Genomic DNA, 20,601 nt, shown 5'->3' with positions numbered 1-20,601 from the left:
CCCTCCCCTCTCCCCCTGACACACACATCTGGCCCCGGGGCTGGTCCGCTTCATTCCAGCACATGATCCTCACTCATTACTGGATTAAAAGCGCCCCGTGGCACCCCGACCCACCCCGCCCCGCCCCGCCTTTCATCTGTCTCACTTCTGAGCCGTTTGCCAGGGTTCTGAAGCTCCTTTCATAAAATGAGAGACGCTTTAGGATGACTTCCAAAGGCTCACATCCCTATGCAGAGTAAACATCGGGGGGGGGGCTGTTTTATGTATTCATTGAAAATCAATATGTTTGAAAATACCGACTTTGTAATAAGCCGCTAGACCTGTTCTGTAACACTCACGGCTCAGACAGCTCTATTAGCGTTGCTAAAGCTCAGAGAGTTTACAGAGGGGTATCCTCTTTGGGGTAGGGTGCGGTGCAGGGTGTCTGAGTGCTACACTCCTGTTTGAGTGAAGGTCTGTTTGTGCTACTGAAGCTTAGTCAGTTTAAACTTAGTGTGGTATCAATATAGGGGTGTGGGGCTGTGCACTCCCCTTTTTGTGAAGCTCCAGGTGCTCCACTCTCCTTAGCGCAGTACCTGTTGTGTCAGTAGGTTTCCTCCTAAACTGCTATTTTCCTAAGGCTTATAGCTCCATGCTAGAAATATTGGCAGGGCCTCCACGGGGCATGCTGTGACTTTGTTTGCAGAACAGAGGCGTGTCTTTGAATCTGTGCCACAGTCCCAGGGTAGCATGGAACAGGAGAAATGCCCACTATTGCATCTGCAAATTAGCATAGGTTTTTTAAGTGAGAACCCTGTGCTCTTTTTAGTCAAGAGACAGGGCAAGTGGCCAAGTAGGAAATGGCAAATTCAGACAATTCTGAAGTATGAATTCTTAAATCTATCTGATTTAAGCGTATGACTTCCTTGCACTCAGTGCTTTTGAGTCTGGTATTAGAGTGCTGCTTCCTGTTTAGACTGATACAGTGTTGATTAGTCTGATGCGAGAGTACTACCTCATGTGTAGACTGATACAGTGTTGAGGAATCTGGTGTGAGAGTGCTACTTACTGTTTACACTGAAACTGTGTTGAGGAGTCTAATGTGAGAGTGATACTTCCTGTTTAGAGTGATACAGTGTTTGTGAGTCTAATGTGAGAGTGATACTTCCTGTTTAGTGTGATACAGTGTTTGTGAGTCTAGTGTGAGAGTGATACTTCCTGTTTAGTGTGATGGAGTGTTTATGAGTCTAGTGTGAGAGTGATACTTCCTCTTGAGACTGATACAATGTTTATGAGTCTGGTGTGAGACCAGCTCATATGAATAGTAAAGCATAAAAATGAAAGGGTATGTATTCAGTAATGCAAAAAAAAAAAAAAAACTACAAAATTATTTGCTTAAACAAATGATATGAATAATATGAAAGCATACAGGTAATTCGTATAAACCTTTTTAGTATAACATTTAGTTTGAAAGAAGTCTTTCTGGAAACAAAGCCTCAGTATGAAACGGGCATGTTTGAGGTGCACAGCGGAGAGCGGTGTTTGTGGCAGGTTACTGAACAGCCTCAATGGTTTCACTCACACTGTGCCAGTAACCAGCCTGTGATCTGGGTCACAGGAACACACGGACCCTCTCAGCCCTGCTGTTACACACAGCGTGCCTATCAGTAACCGCCTGTATTTACAAGGTTACGTCCTGGTGGTAATTAGGGCTCAATTTCATGTTAAGGACAAGCAGTTAGGAGGCCCCTGGGGTGAATGTGAAAGCAAGGACACTGCTCTGTGGGTATATCATTTCCTGGTCAAAGATGGATTTGACTTTGTTTTAAATTATTATTCTATGCTGTTGTAATATCATCTAGGATGTGGTTTAAAGAGATATCAAATATTTAGTTTTGATACACAGTAGGTTCATATTGAACATACGTTCTTCAAAACAGAATTGGCATACACATTGAGCAAATACATTTTTTATACTGTAACTCCAGCATCTCAATTCTACTTTAAATGTACAGTGTTGCTTTCCGGACCCTTTAGTCATTAGTTGTTTTGTGATCTGGCATGAACTCTGAATATCAGCAAACACTGGCCACGTTTGGTGGCATTGAGTCGGAGGGAGTGTTTGCATTTTCTGCACAAATTTCTACACATATTCACTGATCTGTTAAGTCAGCTGCTGTGGCAGACATGCTGAATGAGATATGCCATCCAGATGATGCTGAAGACTGTTGAATCAGGCAGGAATGTAAATATACTCACACCACAACCCCACACAATGCCCCTACTAAAACAAAGGTCCAGAGACAGAGCAGGAACTGGACAGAGGTGGGCCAATGGGGTATTTTTCATCTCTTACTGTTGTTTAGTGGTAAAGAGACTCTGGGAGTGTGGCTATGGATTCTCATACAGACAGTATAGAATGTATTTAGTTTTAACAGGTACTGCTCTGGGGCTGAGACTACTATGCTGGCCTTTTCGTCCTCTAGCGCCCTCTGCTGAGGCTCTGTTATGCTTGTGGGAGTCGCTCGCTAGGCCAGCAAGTAAAGTTTTCGAGAGCCAGTTCCTACTGCCACAGCCATGATCTGAGCAGGACAATTTTTCCTCTGCCACTTTCTAACAAATCGTCACACTAATAATACTCAGTGCATTGGCATTATGGTGTCAGCGGCATTGTGGCCGCTCAGAAATAACCCTTGGATAAGTTAAGGAGTAAAGTTCCACATTTTGCCAGTGTTTTGTAAGGATTTATTTGACAGACAGCAACATTACCACTTTACCAGTCAACCAAGAAGACAGCAGAAGCGTGCCTGGTACTTGGCCTGTGCTTTGTTCTGGACAGAAACAGCTGAAAGACAGCTGTCTGGTGCAGTGTACAGCCATCTGTGTGTGCACATTGTGGCTAATCTCAGATGGCCACTTCTGTCAGACAGTTGTCACTTGCCATTATGCTGCAAGCGTGAGACACGTTTATGGAGGCAGTATTCTATGACAGAGCTCTGTGTGTATTTGTCAGTTTGTGTATGCAAGCCTGGTGAGCTCAGTAAGTAATAGAAATATGGGTTGAAGCTCTGCGTGCTTGGAAAGGTCCTTTACTGGACAGGTAAAGCGTGCATCCAGTGTGCTCCCCACCATGCAGAAGAGTAGAACAGTGATCCAGGGTCAGGCGGAATTCCCCTAGTGTCAGACGTTTAGGGCAGTTCAATGACGTCACTGCTCTAATCCTAACAGCGTTTCCGTGCTTCTTTACTGCTCCCCCCGTTTTCATTCCACATCCCCTCTTTTTGTCCGTCTCTTTCTCTCACTGACACTTTCTCTGGCTTTCCTCTTGGAAACCGTCGGAAGCCCTCAAACGTCTTTTTAGGATCAGCCTAAAGTATTCTTCCTTGTGCTGCCCCCCTTAAGAAAGTTTGTTCTCTTGGTAATTTGCAATAGTGAGCTATTGTTTAATTTAACAATTTAACATTGGGTTAAAGGTGTTCTTCCACCTCTCTGAAAATCTAAAACAAGAAGAGAGCGATCTAACCATCCTAATAGAGTATTACCATTATATATGTACTATGTAATAATACAGTATACAAGAGTTTTATATATTTAGATTCTAATACAATAATACAGTATTCAAGAGGTTTATATATTTAGATTCTAATATATTATGATATATATACTGCACAATAATCCAATAAAAAGAGATGTATATATTTAGATTCTTAATATTAAATACATATTGTACATAAACAAGTTTATATTATACGTAAACAGGTTTATATGAGATCTTTGGTATAGATATTCCTCAGGGCACCATAAAAATTATGCGCTGAACTAAAACAAAATCCTTAAAATGGGATATAAAAGTACATCAGATATCAGAGCCCTTGATTGACAGTAAGGAGCTGCAGAGCTGAGGAGCCTGGGACTGGCTCTCCACCCTGCAGTTTTCAGATCTAAGGGAATCAATTCAACATGAATGCAGTAGTGACTCGGCGATTACAATATTTTGAAACAGGAACTGATACACTGAGATTTTCTTTGGAATTTAGCAGCCATGTGTGTGTATGCTAACCAGAGCAGCAGTGTTCCTTGGCTTGGATATAAGTCCCAGACTCTTATTAGAGCTGGCACTTAATTGAGGAGCTAGCACGTGATACTCAGACTGAGCTGGTATGCAACATACGTTTGATAGGAGACATGCTCATAAATAAATGGGTTGATTAATGGGTTAATTACCGTCTGCTGTCTGGTGAACCTGTGAAGCCACTTTCCTTTTAAATCCCCAAGTGCATGCCTAGACAGGACCCGCCCAGCCGTAAGCATTAGATTAAAGAGCACTAACTATCCCTGCAGTGGCTTTGAATGCCTTGATACACCCAGTACAGCAATAGAGTCCTGTCAGTATGGTTAAGATAAAATCTCTCATTCCATTCTTTCCATTCTGCCCTTTCCAGATGAGAATTGCACTAATATGAACATCCTGTGTTCTGGAAAACAATGCTACTTGTTTTTACCATTATTTACTTGCTTAGCTGATACCCATTCTGCTGCAAATTGCACTCTGTTGTAGTAAATATTTCATAGCTGGATTTCAGTGAAACAATTCAAGATCTTCATATGGACCAATTGTGTCCATTCACAAGCACTGCTCTGTATGTGTGGCTTAAACCCACATGGGCCACTTCTTATCTAAGATAATGTTTTTTTTTTTTTTTTGCGTGTATGACATTGACTTATTTATAACTAAAATAAACCCCTATTTCTATTTCCCAGTCTGGTCAGCCTGTCTTTTGTGGGTCCATTCATAAAATGAACCATACTAATGAAATCTGCTGTACCACAAGGAGAGGAATGAGAAGTATTTCATACTGAACTGGGACTGTTTCAGGGCTGTTCCGGTGATTATGCTAGAGCTCAGACTGGGACTGTCCCAAGCCTTTTCAGTGATTATGTCAAAGTTCTGAATGGGACTATTCCATGCCTCTTTCAGTGATTATACCAGAATCCTGAATGGGACTGTTCCAGGCCTGTTTCAGTGATTATGCCAGAGCCTTGAATGAGACTGTTCCAGGCCTTTTTCAATGATTATGTCAGAGCCCTGAATGGGACTGTTCCAGGCCTGTTTCAATGATTATACTGGAGCCCTGAACAGGACTGTTCCAGGCCTTTTTCAGTGATTATGTCAGAGCTCTGAGTGGGACTGTTCCCTGCCTGTTTCAGCGATTATACCTGAGCCCGGAAGGGGACTGTTCCAAGTCTGTTTCATTTATTATGCCAGTGCCCCCATATAGACAATGCCAAGGAACAAACTGTGAAATGACTAAATGTTTCTATAAAAGCAAATAAACCAACCATCTTCTCATTCCCTGTCAGAGGCAGAAACAGTGCTCATGTATTGCCTGTGTGTGTGTGTGTGTGTTTCCTGGCCTGCACATCATCTTGCCGTGTGGAACACTAGGACCACACAGACGTCTGGCTTCCATCCACCTCAACCTGGCTTCTTTCTCTTTTCTGTCTCTCCCTCCCCCTCAATCTCCCTCTCTCTCTTTCTTCTCTCCTCTATTTCTCCCTCTTTCTTTCCTGTTCCCCCCCCCCCCTCCTCCATTTCTTATTCTCTCCCTTTCTCTTCTCCTTAAGATCCTGGTGATGGATGAGCATCTGGTGTGGAATCATGTCCCTTCACTTTCTCTCTGCTTCTCCTACACCCTGCAAATCTGAAATAACTCAGAGATTTGAGTGTGTGCTTCCGTGTGTGCGTGCATGTGCGCGTGTGAACTGAAATGACCCATTGTTTTGTTTTGGTTTGTTTTGGTTTTTTTTTTTTTAAGAAATCATGGAGTCAGCCGTCTTCACTTACAGAAGTGAATTTTCGCAACTCTCACAGCAATCTCCATGTCGCCACTGGATAATTGATGCAGTCTGTCACTCAGAGATGAAATCTGACGTTTTAATGCATGCTGGTATTTAACAAGCCTGAGCTGAGAGTGCTATAGCACGGCATAATAGAAAGAAATAGCAGTCTCAGGGTCTTGAACAATCACTGCTATGTCTGAATCCAAAAGGGTATGATTATGCAGTCAGATGAATCAAACTGGCATTGTCATGAGAGTCACATGACACACACATGCCTACTGTCACTATTTTTCACACTACAGGTCCCACAGTTCACTTGGAGGCAAACACCATCAGAGGACAGGCACGTCCTCCTGATACTATCTGAGTAACTCAAGGGTTCCTACATGAGTCACAGGGCACCAAGAGTGGAGCAATAAGGGGATCCTGGCCAACCTACCCATCCCTATCCCTGATGGAACATGTTTGATTCATCTATGGTCATGCGCATTCAGCTTGAATAGATACACTTCTGTTATTTTGTGCTGGAAGTCACTCTGCAGAGTGCCTGCTAAATTAATGTAATGTAACAGAATGGAAAAAAACTATTTGTGGATTGTTCAACAATAGTGGATTGACCATTGCTTTAATTTTTTTTTGAATTAAGACAATGGTGTCAGCCTCACACTGAAGCTTGTTCATTGCATATCCATGGAGTGGCATGTTCAGCCTCCTTGGGTACCAAGCATGTCTGCAATGTTTTTATCCTTAATGTGCATGTGACATCATCCACTGCTATTACTGGGCCATACTTTGCAACCAGTAATTGATTGTAATAACACTGGTAGGAATCATGTAGTTGAAAAATAAATAATGTTTGTCTCTGGGTATTCAAACAAGTAATTTGCTAGCTACAAATTCAAAGATATACCTCTTCTATGCTAGTAAAACAGACCCAGTTTTGTTAGGTATTGTAACTGGAGCAGCTTTAACGCTGCATATTTCAGCTACATAAAACCAGTTTTCCTTTTGCTGCGTAACAATGCCAGTAGTGAAGTGTTTAGATGTTTGAAATTCTGCCGCAGGCAACGCTGTTTATTTGGAGTAGATTGTGTAATACTTCTGGAGAAGTTTCCTGTTTAACGAGGGACGTCAGTAAGTTACTTCATCTTAACAAACACAAAGGCGGTGGCAAACTCCCACTGCACAAGTCAGAACACAAACTTTCTGCCACCATGCCTCCTGAGTTTGGGCAGAAATAAGAACACACAAACTAATACAGTATGAATTTGTACCAGGGAGTAGTGCTCTACACACCACAAGTAGAGCACAGTCTATTATAAGCTTATCAAGTTTTACAGAGAATTCAGTGAGTGCAAACATTAATTCTGTAGTTATACTTCCCTTGAACTATGATGAGTTTATGGGAAATAACTTATGTAGTGAACACTACATCCACCAGCAAATCCACTTAATGCACAGATCCACAATCTGCAAGTGCGTGACTTTTCAGTGAGTCCTATACCACAGTTGTCTGTGAGATCAGCGATCAATGAACTTGAATCAACATCGGGCACTCTTACGATCTCTCTGAGTCTGGGTCTATGAAGACCAGCCTAAATGCAGCAAGCAAATAACCAGCTTGAGGCAGCACGTGATTCTGCTTTTTAGAATCACTTTGTAGTGACCTTGGAACATACTCTAGAGGGGCTTATCTGAGTACAGAAGCACACAGAAGCTTTAGATACTCTTTCGCACATTATGGACTGTGATATACACTAACCTCCCTCGATCAGTCAGATGAACTTATTTGCCGAGTGGAAACTTAATTCATTGGAATGTTGGGCTTCTTGTGTGCGCATCTGTGTTAGGAACACTACAAAGATCACCCTTGACATACAGTTTACAGTCCCCTCTGAATAGGGAATCTCTTTTGTCAGGTGTTATTTGCTCAGTACAGAACTCCTGAGTGCAATCAGGTTTCGCGAGATGGGAGGTAGCTGGCTGCCTACCAGATCATGCAGGCTGGTGCGGGCTCAACTGACAGGCCTGTTCTGCTGACAAGAAAAGGCCAGACACACAGAATGCAATTCTACTATCCATACCCTGTATTGACACAGAAGTCAAAGAGACTAAGGGTGTACATGTGTCTGTGGGCCTTCATGGAAATGTTGTCTCCCTCATTACATCAATGGATACTGAATGCTACTGGGCCCACACAGCCCCTGGTGGATAGACAGGCTGTGATCTCTGTGTTTTTAGATTGGGGCTGTATTCTCTATGAAGAGAAATGTGCTTGACTTAATGTTTTAAAGGCCAGTTGTTAATGATGGAAAATTATTACACAGAAGATCGAAAGGGAAAATGCACACTATTCATGAACAACAGTTGTGGAGACAGGGTTTTTTTTTTTTTTTTTACATTTTTTGACATTAGCTTATTGTGCTGTGCTGATGTTCCCGGCAGGACACAGGCAGAAGCTGGAGGATGTGCCGAAGTCCGGCCTGTTCTCAGAACGCCTGAGCGAGCTGGAGCGCCTCCGTCAGACCACCATGAGGGTCACCGTGCCAACGCAGAGCCCCCGCTCCTCACTCGGCACAGGGGCCACCTCCTTCACCTCGCAGGGGCAGACGCAGATATCGGGTGAGGAGAGAGGGAGGGCGGGGAGTGAAAGGCGAAAGAGAGACAGATACTGTGTTCGTGAGACCAATACATAGTGAGAGAGTGTTAGAGAGAGACACACACACACACAATGAGAGACTGTTAGAGAGAGTTGTAACATGCCTTGGCAATGCTGTGCAATAGCTACAAATTGTATTTCATACCAATAAAGCAAATTTGAATTTGACAGTCCCTCTGACAGTACAGAACAAGAGAAGAGGTTTGGTCATTTCAGTGGCTGTTCACAGTCTGTCACAACTGAGTCTTCATGTTTCAATGAAGATGTTACAAGGCAACTCTGGCACAACGTCTGGGTTTTTTACCAGCGGGATTTCCTTATTAAAAGGTAAAACCAAAGAGTACCACACTGATCAGACCTCAGGTCCAGCACTTCAGCCTGTGCTTCTAGCCTCCAGTCCTACACTGCATACCGGTCATGTTCGAAAGGCAAAGCTGTTTTTGGCACAGTATCTACTGTAAACTGAGATCTTAACTGCAACAGAGAGAGAGCAGATATGCAAATACTTTCTAGCGAGGCGAGGAATGATGACATTTCACTTTGCCTTGGACCCGGGCCAACAGGAGTCTCATGAGTGCACGTACTTTATTTGTGAATGCAGAGCGCAAACCGTAAGGCATGCTTAACTTGCGTAATGTTCGGACACCAAATTTGCGTACTGAAGTCACTCAATAAAAAATAATCTGGTTGATTTCAGCAAATACTCTCCTTGTTTGCTTTGTGGTTTTCACTGCTTCGCACCTGCACCAGGGGTATTTGCTTACTGAGGTTATTCCTTTTTATCTAATGTAAAGCACTGGTATGTCTGCCTAAAAAGCATGTAAATTTGACCCAAGAACTGAACTCATTCTATTGTTGTAGTTTCGACATTCCTAGCTTTTAATATAGTATTTCTTTTCAACAATATCTTTTCAAATGACCAAGTGCTAACAGCTATAAAATAAGACTGTATAATTTACTTCCAAAATGTCTTACAAAATCAGTCTGGAAGCATGTGAGTGCAACCTTCTCTCCTTCTCTCCAGTTCTGTCCATTGCTCTGTACCTCATTACATAGTCAATGTGCTCAACCAAGGCTGTGAGTGAAGCACATGACTAAGTTACAGAATAAAGTTCAAAAAATGACCACTGGGTGGCGCTGTGTGCACCCCTCCCCTCTCTCCTCAGACCCCCGGCAGTCCCAGTCCCCTCCCCCCTGGTCCTACGAGCAGCCCTACACTCCCTACCTGAGCCAGGTGACACCCCCTGCCATACACTCCACCACGCCCCTCTCCTCTACCCGAGCAACTGGGCTGCCCACCATCAGCGACATGCCACGGAGGCTCACAGGTAACCTGTCTCCCCCCTCTCACCCAATCCCAAACTCTCCCCAACTCGCCCAAACCCTCACCACCTCACCTCATCCCTCCTGAGCCCAATCCTCCCATCAGTTCTCTAACTCTACCACCCCTGTACCCAAATCCCCTGGGGCTCTTGTCTATCCCAATTCAAAGCCCTATTCCCTCCCTCATTCCCCCAAACCCAACCCCTCCCCAACCCTAGCCCCTACACTCCCTCATCTTCCATACCACCCCGCACCACTCAAACCTCCCTGCAATCTCATAACCCTCTCCCCCAACGCAACCCCCAATCCAGTTGTGCCAAAACTCTACTCAGTGTTTTTTTCTTCTGAAGCGCATGCCAAAAGAGTCCCAGGGGGTAAGCTTTGATATGTACCGGAGAAGAGAGCAGTGGCTAGGGAACAGAGTTTGCCTCCAAAAGGTTGCTGGTTTGATTCCCAGGTGGGGCACTGCTGTTGTTCCCTTGAGCAAGGCACTTAACAGCAATTATCTGAGTAAACATCCAGCAGTATAAATGGAAACTGCTTTACCCATGTAAGTCTCCCCCCGATTTCAACTGTCTTCACAGTAAAGAATAACTTAAGATCTCAGTCTGGACAATTAGGTTTTCTCTATAAATGTGGGCTAACCTTCAGCAGTTGGCGTAAGTGTTATTCTGTCCTTACAGTACATTCTCTAGACCTGTGGATATGCAATAAGCAGCCATATTTGGTGGATGTGGCATTTCTTCCTATCAACAAGCAGTTTCCTGACATGGAAAATATACCTGGTGCCAATATTCCAAGCCTCAAGGGCCTTCACAAAAAAAAGAAAAAGTCGTTTAAAAAAGTGTTTAATCCGTAAAAGAAACGAGGTTTCCTCGTTTCCTCCACTGAAGCCTTTGATCTTGACTAGAACATTCTCAGGACTGGGAGCCAGTTGAGATCACACTGGCAAAAGGGAGAGCCACAATCAGTTTAGATCAGTATCTCTGAGACACAAAGTCTGAGATTTTTAATGTGGCATTATATCCGAGGGCTCTGTTCAATACATCTGTGTGTTAATTTTCCTTCCCTCACCAGAGAGCTCCTTTAAAATTTTAATGCAAGCTAGTTTTCCTCCTTTGCACCTGGTTGACTCTTTGCCAGGCTATTTTCTGAAGTTTTTTTTTCCATGAATGTTTTTCTTTGAGCCCGGAGCAAATGTGCACCGGTTAGCCGGTCTTCGGCAGGCTTGAGCCAGCTGACGTGTTGGAGTTGATTAGTCTAGATTTCATCCTTCTTTCATCTTAGAAGATGTCAAGCTTTGTTCTCTGCTCAAAGTGACACGCTCACACCCCATGGTCCTAAACGCCCATGCCCCACTGTATCTGTAAGGGCCTTGCTCAGCTAGCGTCTCTTGGTTCTGTTTCTGTAAGGTTGTGTCACACTGCAGTTCAACCCATGCTGCCTTTGCTGTACCCTATCTAAGGGTCCTGTGACTCAGGGTCAAGGGACCATGTGTTCTTTGGATTTCCCTTCCACAGTTTGAATAGACAAAATTAGACAGAACATGTTCAAATTCAAGCATTAATTTTCAAAGCCAGCAATGGAAGATTTCATATTAATATTTAATACACCTTTATAAAGTTCCCACCGCTGTGCTCTGTGCAAGGCTGCAAGGCGAGCTTTAAGCACTTCATTGGGACAAAGGGAAATTCCCGCACCCCGTCAGCACAGTACACACCCCTGATTACAGTAATAACCGTCTGAGCCGACTGTGTGGGATTTATGGCTCTCTGGGTAGTGAATATAAAAACATGCAAGGCACTGCTGACTGCAGGTCAGCCTCTCTGTTCCCTTGATATTCCTGATATTTTTTAAAAAGGAAGGAAACTGTGTTTCCATCTTAGTGATTTTGCCACCAAATGTAGAACCGTTTTCAACGGGCAGATGACATTTACACAATCAGAGATAATTATCTACATCTCAGGAATCTCAGTAAAAAAAGCAAAAATTTCTCTGTGGGGATACTTGCTCTAACTGAAGCCATTTTGGGGCTGAAAAACTAAAAAAAGCAGTAAGGTGAAGCGGTCCTTGTGGACCCTGTGGACATGATTATGTGTGTGCTGACCCGCTAGTCACAGGCTCATGAACAGTGGCTTATAATGACAGGCCATAAACACAGTCTCAGAACACAGGCTCATAAACACAGGCATTTAACATATGCCCATTAACACAGGCATCAAACACAGGCCAAAAATACATGGCCGTTGAACACAGGGCCACGAACACAGGCCCCAGGGCTGTCTAACTGCAGACTTGGTGACAGCAAAGACGCCTGGTGATTTATGATAAGAGCACAGAGTTCTGAAAGCCACAGACTGTTAGTTATTTTTCATTTTTTAAAACCCAAAAGAAGGTCTGGCAGACCCCCCCCCACCCAACACACACACACACACATACACACACACACACACACACACACACACACACAGCCACTTCTAAGGGTGGCCAGGGCTCATTATGCATCTCCATGGAAACTATTTTTTCCTGAAAGTGTTTCCATATGTGTGACTCCCAATTTATCCAACCGGTTTTTCCAAAAATGTGTAGAAAAGGCACAGGCTTATGGACATAGCACATGCCACGGACCTCACTGGTAGAGACATAATGATGCTGATAACCTCTTAGTCTTTTGTGTGGTTTTTCCATTAAGGAAAGAGTGAACTAATCCCCATGTAGGTTCTGTTGCTGTAAACCAAAGCGACCAAAATTAGCTTAATCAATGCTCATTTCTGATCCGGAATATGCAGCTTCAGCATCATTACAGCAACACTGTGATAATGTATCAGAATTTATTTAAATAAAAATATATTTCAACAAATATTTCATCAGATTATGCATCCTGGGAGCCAATGCTGTTTAGACAGAACGTGGAGTGAAATCTGGTACCCAGTTCACTACAAACACTACAAAAACCCAAAGAATGACTCTTCTGGGTAAATGTGTTTGTTCTTGCATTTCAAAGTTTCTTTTCAGACTTGCCGAGGGTTGATTATTATTCAGGTACAATCAGAGTTACTTCAAAAAGTTACAGATCAAACACCTTTTTTCATACCTGCATCCCCACCTGTTCAGCAGCCTTTCAGTGACATCTCTCTATTATTTAATGCTACAAAACCCATTCAAAAGATTCCACTTGTCAACCTCTCCAGGGGTCTTTTTGTAGAGTTTCCTGATAAAACATCATTCACCTTTTCCACGGAGAAGAAATTGTAAAATACAGATATGTTTTTGTGTTTTTATTCTGATGCTAATTTATTCTGAAGTAGAGTTACCTTATCAGGTTGTTTCCTCTGTGTTATATCACTTTATACATACTGCTAAAGGCTGGTGCAACAGAAAACGCCTTATTTTAATGTTCTGCAAGCCATCGATCAATATCCAAGTGTGACTTGGAAAGGTGAAAGTGGATATGATGATTTTTCAACAATTTGACTTTTTAATTTAATTCCTGCATTTACAAGGTGCCTGGGCTCCACTGGGTAGTTTCCTGTGGGTCTAAGATCAGAGTGTAATCATGTCAATCATAATTGATGTTGTGGCACTTCAAACACTTGACCTAATTCCACATTCAGCTACTTATTTGGCAGAAGTGCTTAGTCATAAATAGGACTCATTATCTGACAATTTCTATAAATGTCTAACTTCTTCTCAGTCAGATTTGCCAAACGCATTGTAAAAGAATTATATGCGTCCGGACCTGAATAGTTTTACCTTCAATGAGTGAGTACAAAGAGCATGATAGCTTTTCATACAGCAACATGACTATCCATCACAAAAGAAAAATGGTTCTGCAAAATGTGTAGAGTAATATATGAAATACTGTACACACTGGGAGGGCTAGATTAATATCAAGCAATATCAGCAAGAGTATTAGTATAATAGAAAATTGCAGTAATTAAAAGCTTCACTCTTTTCCTGAGTGGCTCAGGTGGCAAGGCGCTGATCTTGAGTTCAGGCTAAGCCCTATGGCCTAGGTTCGAAACCAGCCATGTTGTCTGCCAGCAATGACCAGATTGGCTTTGTTCCCACTGACATTTTTTTTGAAACTGAGGGGGACATGTTATCCCTATACCCCTTCTACAGTATATCTCTGATTATACATCATTTGTGTTTCTCTCCGCAGGTACCTCTGACCTGAGCCCATTCTCAGACCCGCGGCAATTTGAGCGCCAGTTCCCCAGCCTGTCCTCACTCACTGAGAGTCGCTTCTCCAATCCCAGAATGCACTACCCCGGAACCTTCACCTACACACCCACTCCCGTCACCTCAGGCATGTCCCTGGGCGTGTCCTCTCCCAGCCATTACCATACCTACCTGCCTCCGCCCTACCCTGGCTCCACCCAAAACCAGAGTGGTCCCTTCCAGACCAGCAGCACACCCTATCTTTACTACGGTGCCTCCTCTGGGTCGTACCAGTTCTCCATGGTGCCAGGGGGAGATCGTTCGCCCTCCCGGATGCTCCCTCCTTGCACTAGTGTCTCCACAGGTAGCTCCATCATCAATCCCACCCTTCCCAGCCAGGCTGAGGTGACAGAGACGGACGGCAGTCACAGCAGCTCACCGACAGTGCTCAACTCCAGTGGGCGAATGGATGAATCTGTATGGCGACCATATTGAATCTGACCACACGAAAAGGAGACAGAATCAACACATAATGGACTACATGGTATTAACACAGAGCCTACTGCCTTCGACAAGAATAAGAGTGGTCAGATGCGAGAATCAATCATTACCTTAGTTTATGTTTTGTTTTTTTAAAAGCACAAACCGTCGTAAGGAATACAAATAATTCACTTTGCCAGAAACTTGTATCTTTAATTTTTTACATCTCTAAAGTGAGCATAATCAGGGCTGGTGTTAGAGTGGCTTTCCCAGTAACAAACTGTGTAACAGTCTGGGGAGTGATCTCAGAGCAGGAGCACAGAGCCATTACTCTGATGTATCTCACTGATCAGCAAAAATAAGAGCTTCCAACACATTGAACATTTTATGTGGCCATTTGCTTAGTATCTTTCTTCTATATGAACTGAATTCAGTTCTGCAGTTTTAACACTGAATGTCCACAGTGCGATCCTGCTCTGTCTATGCGGTGCACCAGCGTTTTCTGTGTTCATTCTGTCTTAATGACTCTTATTTAAGTGGTACGTTTTAGCTGAACACTTGGTACGGATTGAGACATAGTGTCTTATAAAGTCATAGGTTATATGTTCGGAGGTGGACATTCTTGTATATTGTTTTTCGATCATCTCTCATAAGTTAATAATGTATTCGATTGTGTAATTTAATGAATATGTTTTATTTTGGAACAGTTTAAGACATGCTGTTTATTGACATTAAATTAAGAAAACTATGAAGGTCAGAGATGTAAAGGTCAGACACCTGTCAAAGTAGTTTCGGTGAACTTATCTCCTCTTTAGCATTTAATTACTGATCTGAGACCAGGCTAAATCTGAAATGCAGTAATGTTCAGAAAGGAAGTATTAACATATGCATTATGTTAAATAGAGGCAAATATGCATGGTGTATCCTCGACAGGCGTATTATTTTAACATGTAACAAATCTGTCCGTACCTCCATCATGAAAAATATGATTATGAAAAGTCATATCCAAACAAATCAGTCTTCCCTTCATAACAAGTAAATACGTATTTTATATGAAGAAAGTGAGGTGACAAATTCTATGTTTGCAATTTATTTTATTTTATTAAATTTGAGTTAATTTATTTCCACTTTTTTATCCATTTTAAAAACCCTGGATTCAAATATATTCCATATCTAAAGGTGGTGTGTGACCCTCTTCTAGTTAATATATTAGTTAATATAATATCTTTAAAATATGTAAAAAAAAAAGATGCAAATACTAATATAAATTATGGATACACATTTGTTTATGTGTTTAAATGATATTACTGTTGTGTGCTGATAAAACTCTGTAGCAGGCCATCAGCTGAAATTGTGTTGGTGACGACATATTAAACTAGACGTTGCACTCAGAATTGAACATGATTCATTGGCACTTAAATATGGACATAAGGGTCTCCACAGATAGGCATCATTAAGATACTAGCCAAATTGTTGTATCCTCTTGTTTCTGTATCAGCAGCTTAATTCATAAAAATGATCATCTCATTCCTGCAGTTTCACAGCTATGGCATAATTTATAAAAAAAATTATCATCTCCATCCTTCAGTTTCTGTAGCTTCTGTATAATTCATAAAACTGTACTCCGAGGGGTGTCATTCAGTTTCAGCTACAGAGGGTTCTTGTGCTCTGGAGAACCCCCCAATATTTCATTTGCTAAATTTTATACATTTTTGTAATTTGTAATATCAGTTGTTTTTGTTCTCTCATCTTAGACACAAATTCGGGCATTACATTTCAAGTCATTCTTACTCTGAGGTTAGCTATATAGATATGTCAACTATTACACTGTAAATTGCAAACAAACAACAAAAGTAAATCAGAACATTTAACAGTTTATACAAATTCAGGTGAAATATTAATTACATATATTAATTACATAAAGTTTAAGGATTTTTGTTTTCTATCATCAACTGCTTATATACTGTAAAATACACTTACTAATTGGCTTCATTTCGATGAGTAACGGGTACTTTTGTGTAATATTTTCTGATATAATGGGGTCTTAATTTGCTAGCTATAAAAATGTCAGCTATAAAAATGTGTTTCATTATATTTATTCTCAAAGACTCCTTTCAAGAAAAATGACAACCAGAAAACTCAATCAATGCAGTTTAATTTAAGGTAGTGCAATGAGGGAAGTGTCACAGTGTGCTTCTCAGAAGAGCACTGAAAAAATAACGCTGTCCATAAAAATTAATTTTATTACAATGGAATTTTAATACAAAAAAATGAAATTGGAGACCATGTTATTTATAAACATTGTTTTACTGTCTGACCTATTTTTATATGAATAATTCCTATTTACTAATGTATTTGGAATTTATTTATTTATTTGTTTTAATAGATGGAAATGTCCTGGTTCAATTAATACAATTTTTGTATTTGTTTCTTCAACACTAAACCCAGAAGTGTCTGGCTACACGATGCATGAGAATAATACCATTACAAAATCTCACCTATTTTAGAAACAAGAAAGGGTACTATATTTGTATTCATATTTTTTTAAACGTTGGTGAAAAGGGCTTTGATTATATGTTTTTTTGTATTCACATAATGAGTGATGCCTTTCAACACGTTGTGTAAAGTGTAATTTCAAAGCAGGCTGCGGGCAGCGTCCAGGGAAATGGTGACATGTACTAATGATGATTCTGTATGTGTTTGTACAGCAAAGCACCTCTCTTTTCATTTCATCTCTACAAGCTGAAGCCTGGGATATTCTTGGAAAAAACAGGGGATCTGTGTTCCAGAGTACAGCTTCACAGCCCAGTGCAGAGTAAAGGTTCCAGGCTTTGACAGCAGGGTACGGTAGCTGTAGGCCTCTACTCCACATAAACATTGTTAGTCCTCAGCTTTAGATTGTCAAATTCAGCATGTGTTGCTTTTACACACACACAGGATTGTGAGTTTATGGGTAGCTGAAGTTAATTATATATGCTGTGTAAGAGCAAAAAACACTGTTCCATTGGCTACTCAGGAATAGACTAAGCTTACTGCGATTGGTTTGAATTGAGAGCTTTGTCTCTGAGGAACCAATTTAAGCATGTGTTCTTTTTCATATTACTTAAAACAGCAAGAGTTTATTGAAACACTGAAAGCAATGAAAACAAGCAAATTCCCCTTAATTTTGTCATTCAAATGTAAGAACAACCTAAAGCACAAATTCTCCAGACGATGAAGATCTCATTGGAACAGTGCCTTCTATGACATCATGCTCCTCAATGTGTCCTCACAGTGAATTCTCTTTTTTCTCAGATAATGGGATTATGTCCTACTGTAGTCAGTTATAGTTGCAGAGACAGCATACAACTATGTCACACTTGTCTTTATATTGAGGTGAATTTGCATAAAAAAGGGTAGCGAAAATCTTTCCAACAGCAAAGATGTATATTAAGATACTAAAGGACAAAATGTAATATAATCCTCTAACCTCCAGGGCTGCAAATGAAATTGGAACTGTGTAAAACAGACTTGAAACCCCCTCTGGTGGATATCTGAGTTACATTAGAGGTACACTCAAATATTATTCTGCTAGGTCTTCCAAATGTTTTAAGAGTGATTTTAACAAAAGTAAATGCACAGATACTTTAATCAGAACACAATGCTGTTTAAGACTTGGAACCCTAGGATATTGGTCATAATCTGTCTATTCTCAGTTTAAGAAAAGCTGAGCGTGTTTACATAAAGCAAACAACTCTGAACTCTGCGTTTTTATTCTGTGCTGGAAGCATCTGTAGAAATAACACTGTGTGTAGAATCTGGCCTCCAGATTACCATAGGGTGCCTGTTTCCATTTGTCGTTTTGTAACACTTTCCTTTTTTTGTAAACTGCTGCGAATAAAACTAAAGAGGAGAAGTTTTTGTAGCATTTCTAAAATTTGAGTCCATCATCACTCTCCAAGCACACAGTAAACAGACATCTGTTCAGTTTCTGTTGCTGGCTAAGATCTGTTGTGTCTGATCCTTCTGTGATTATCAGAGACCAACCATGTGGACCGGTTAGGTAGATTGTGTGGTATTGTCTCATGATTGTAACATTTGTTTTTCAAGAATAAAAATGTCTTTTTGTTAGACTGCTGCAGCTCCAAGAAGTGTTTTTTAATATCTCAGGGTTTCAGTGACATGGCTGAAGTGACTTCAGTATACACTTCCTCAAAATTGTGAACTAGGGAATAAAAATATGTGGAGGAGTGAAAAAACACACTTGGATAAAAAAATCTGGTAAAAAATCAGAGGGGAAAAAATCCACATTTACATCACATTGTGTTGAGAAGTCAGAGTGTTCAAGTCTTACTGTAGTACCATTCACCCCCAGGCACACTGATAGGTTATGATATCAGCATAATGTACAGTAGCAAATAACTACACTGTATATAACTGCAGTGATAAATCAAGAAATCATTTATAATCTACCCTTCAGAAAACACATGGTCATCAAGCACTGAATGTATTGTACTATACCTCTGTGAAAACTGAACTACACGTGCATCACATTCGCACCTCGACACTGTATTAAAGAATGGAATATACAGTTAATTATCTTTCACAATTCATGTGACCATTGATTAAAGGAAGAAAGCAAATTGCTGTCATGATGAGAATTTATACTAATATTTTCAAATGTGCCCATAAAAAATATATTGTGATTATATTTTGTAGGTCAATCAAAATATTGGATGTTTTGGTATGTTGCAATATATTTCTCCTTTGCACTAATGTATTTAAATATATTTGCAATATATTCTTGGGCCGAACAACATATTTCTCAACATATTACTATATATTTCATTTTCAAGTGGATGTACATAGAGTTACCACTGTTCCTTCTCTGGATAGTTCTTTATCAAGCAGGCTGGCACACTGTGAATATAATGGACTGGAACCTATGCTGAGGGTGTAGCACTGTGTGGCACCTGGTGTGTGTCTGCATGTTTTGAGGCTAGAGTTACCATTCCTGCAACTGCCATTAAAGAGCAATACAGTCTAGGAGAGTGTCAGAGAAACATTACCTTAAAGAGACAGCAGGGTTATAAAACATTAACTTAAGGACATGCAGTCCACAGCAGTATTACAGAAACATCACCTTAAAGATGTACAGTCTACAGCAGTGTTATAAAAGCATCACATTTCACCCTCCTCACTGAGTGCAGTGAAGCTATGTTTAATCGCTGAGTCCCTCTCATTTTCAGCATTCGGCAGAGATTAACACCTGGCTGAGTGCAGAGGGCTTCATGTTATAACCGTCGGTGAGTCAAAGCAAACTATGAGCCTGCATGGATCTGTGTGCTGTGTGCATGCATGCAATTTCCCCAGGTGCTATCTTGTAAATGAATCTGACCCAGGTTGCAGAATCAAACCTTACAGCAACAAGAACAATGACAAAATGCTGATGGGCGTTCAGTATGAGGCCATTTTTATTCCTAATATGGTACTGATTTTACCATACAAGCAGATATACTGCTGAGTTCTCTTAAATTGCTACAAGAAAGATAAACTTTAATTTATTCATGATCAAAACAAGGAAATAATCAAGAGGTAAATTAAATCTGAACCAAATGCTTATAAGCATTGTGCATGTGCTAGGTGCATTACATTGGCAGCTTTCATTCCTCGCTTAAGGCTATCGCACCTTCACAGATAGCACATGTAGTTCGTAGCAGTGCATGGTAATGAGGTTCTAAAGTTCAGAGCTGTGTGTACATGCAGAGCTAGCTTCCTCTGGCTCGCTCCTTCCTCGGCATGACAGGCAAAAATGCCATGTCAGACAATGAATGGAGCAGGCTAATTTGTGAGATGGGAAAGGTTGAATAACGCTTGCAGTCTGTAGGAAAAGTGTGTTCCAGCTGCCTCCCTTTGAACCAAGGCTCTGGCATGTCTGCAGCAATGAGAAACCCAAATCTCTCTAAGTTCAGCTTCGATCAATGTTTGGCTTGGATCATTCTGGGGAGGAAACCGCTCAGCACAGCGATTCTGTGCCAGTGGTCAGTGGCAAGCCCTGCAGACCAGGATCTAAAACCTTTAGAAGTGGTTCTACATTATATTTAAGAATTAATTATTGTCATACCCCCTGTAGCCATCTCCTGTCTGATAGATGAAGCTAACTGGGGATGGGCTTG

General features: G+C 41.2%; 1 protein-coding gene across 1 annotated transcript in view; it reads left to right on the top strand.

The window, feature by feature from the left end:
* runx2a (RUNX family transcription factor 2a) overlaps positions 1–14,930 on the top strand; it is a 47,928-nt gene extending 32,998 nt beyond the window's left edge. The window contains exons 5-7 of the mRNA XM_036542066.1: positions 8,266–8,442; positions 9,646–9,807; positions 13,968–14,930. Of these exons, the coding sequence (XP_036397959.1) occupies positions 8,266–8,442; positions 9,646–9,807; positions 13,968–14,461 (833 nt within the window). The 3' untranslated portion in view covers positions 14,462–14,930. The remainder of the gene's footprint in view (positions 1–8,265; positions 8,443–9,645; positions 9,808–13,967) is intronic.
* Positions 14,931–20,601: the final 5,671 nt, after the last annotated feature.

Source organism: Megalops cyprinoides, chromosome 12 (assembly GCF_013368585.1).
Source record: "Megalops cyprinoides isolate fMegCyp1 chromosome 12, fMegCyp1.pri, whole genome shotgun sequence".
NCBI lineage: Eukaryota > Metazoa > Chordata > Actinopteri > Elopiformes > Megalopidae > Megalops > Megalops cyprinoides.
This window is presented reverse-complemented; position numbering and strand designations above follow the sequence as displayed.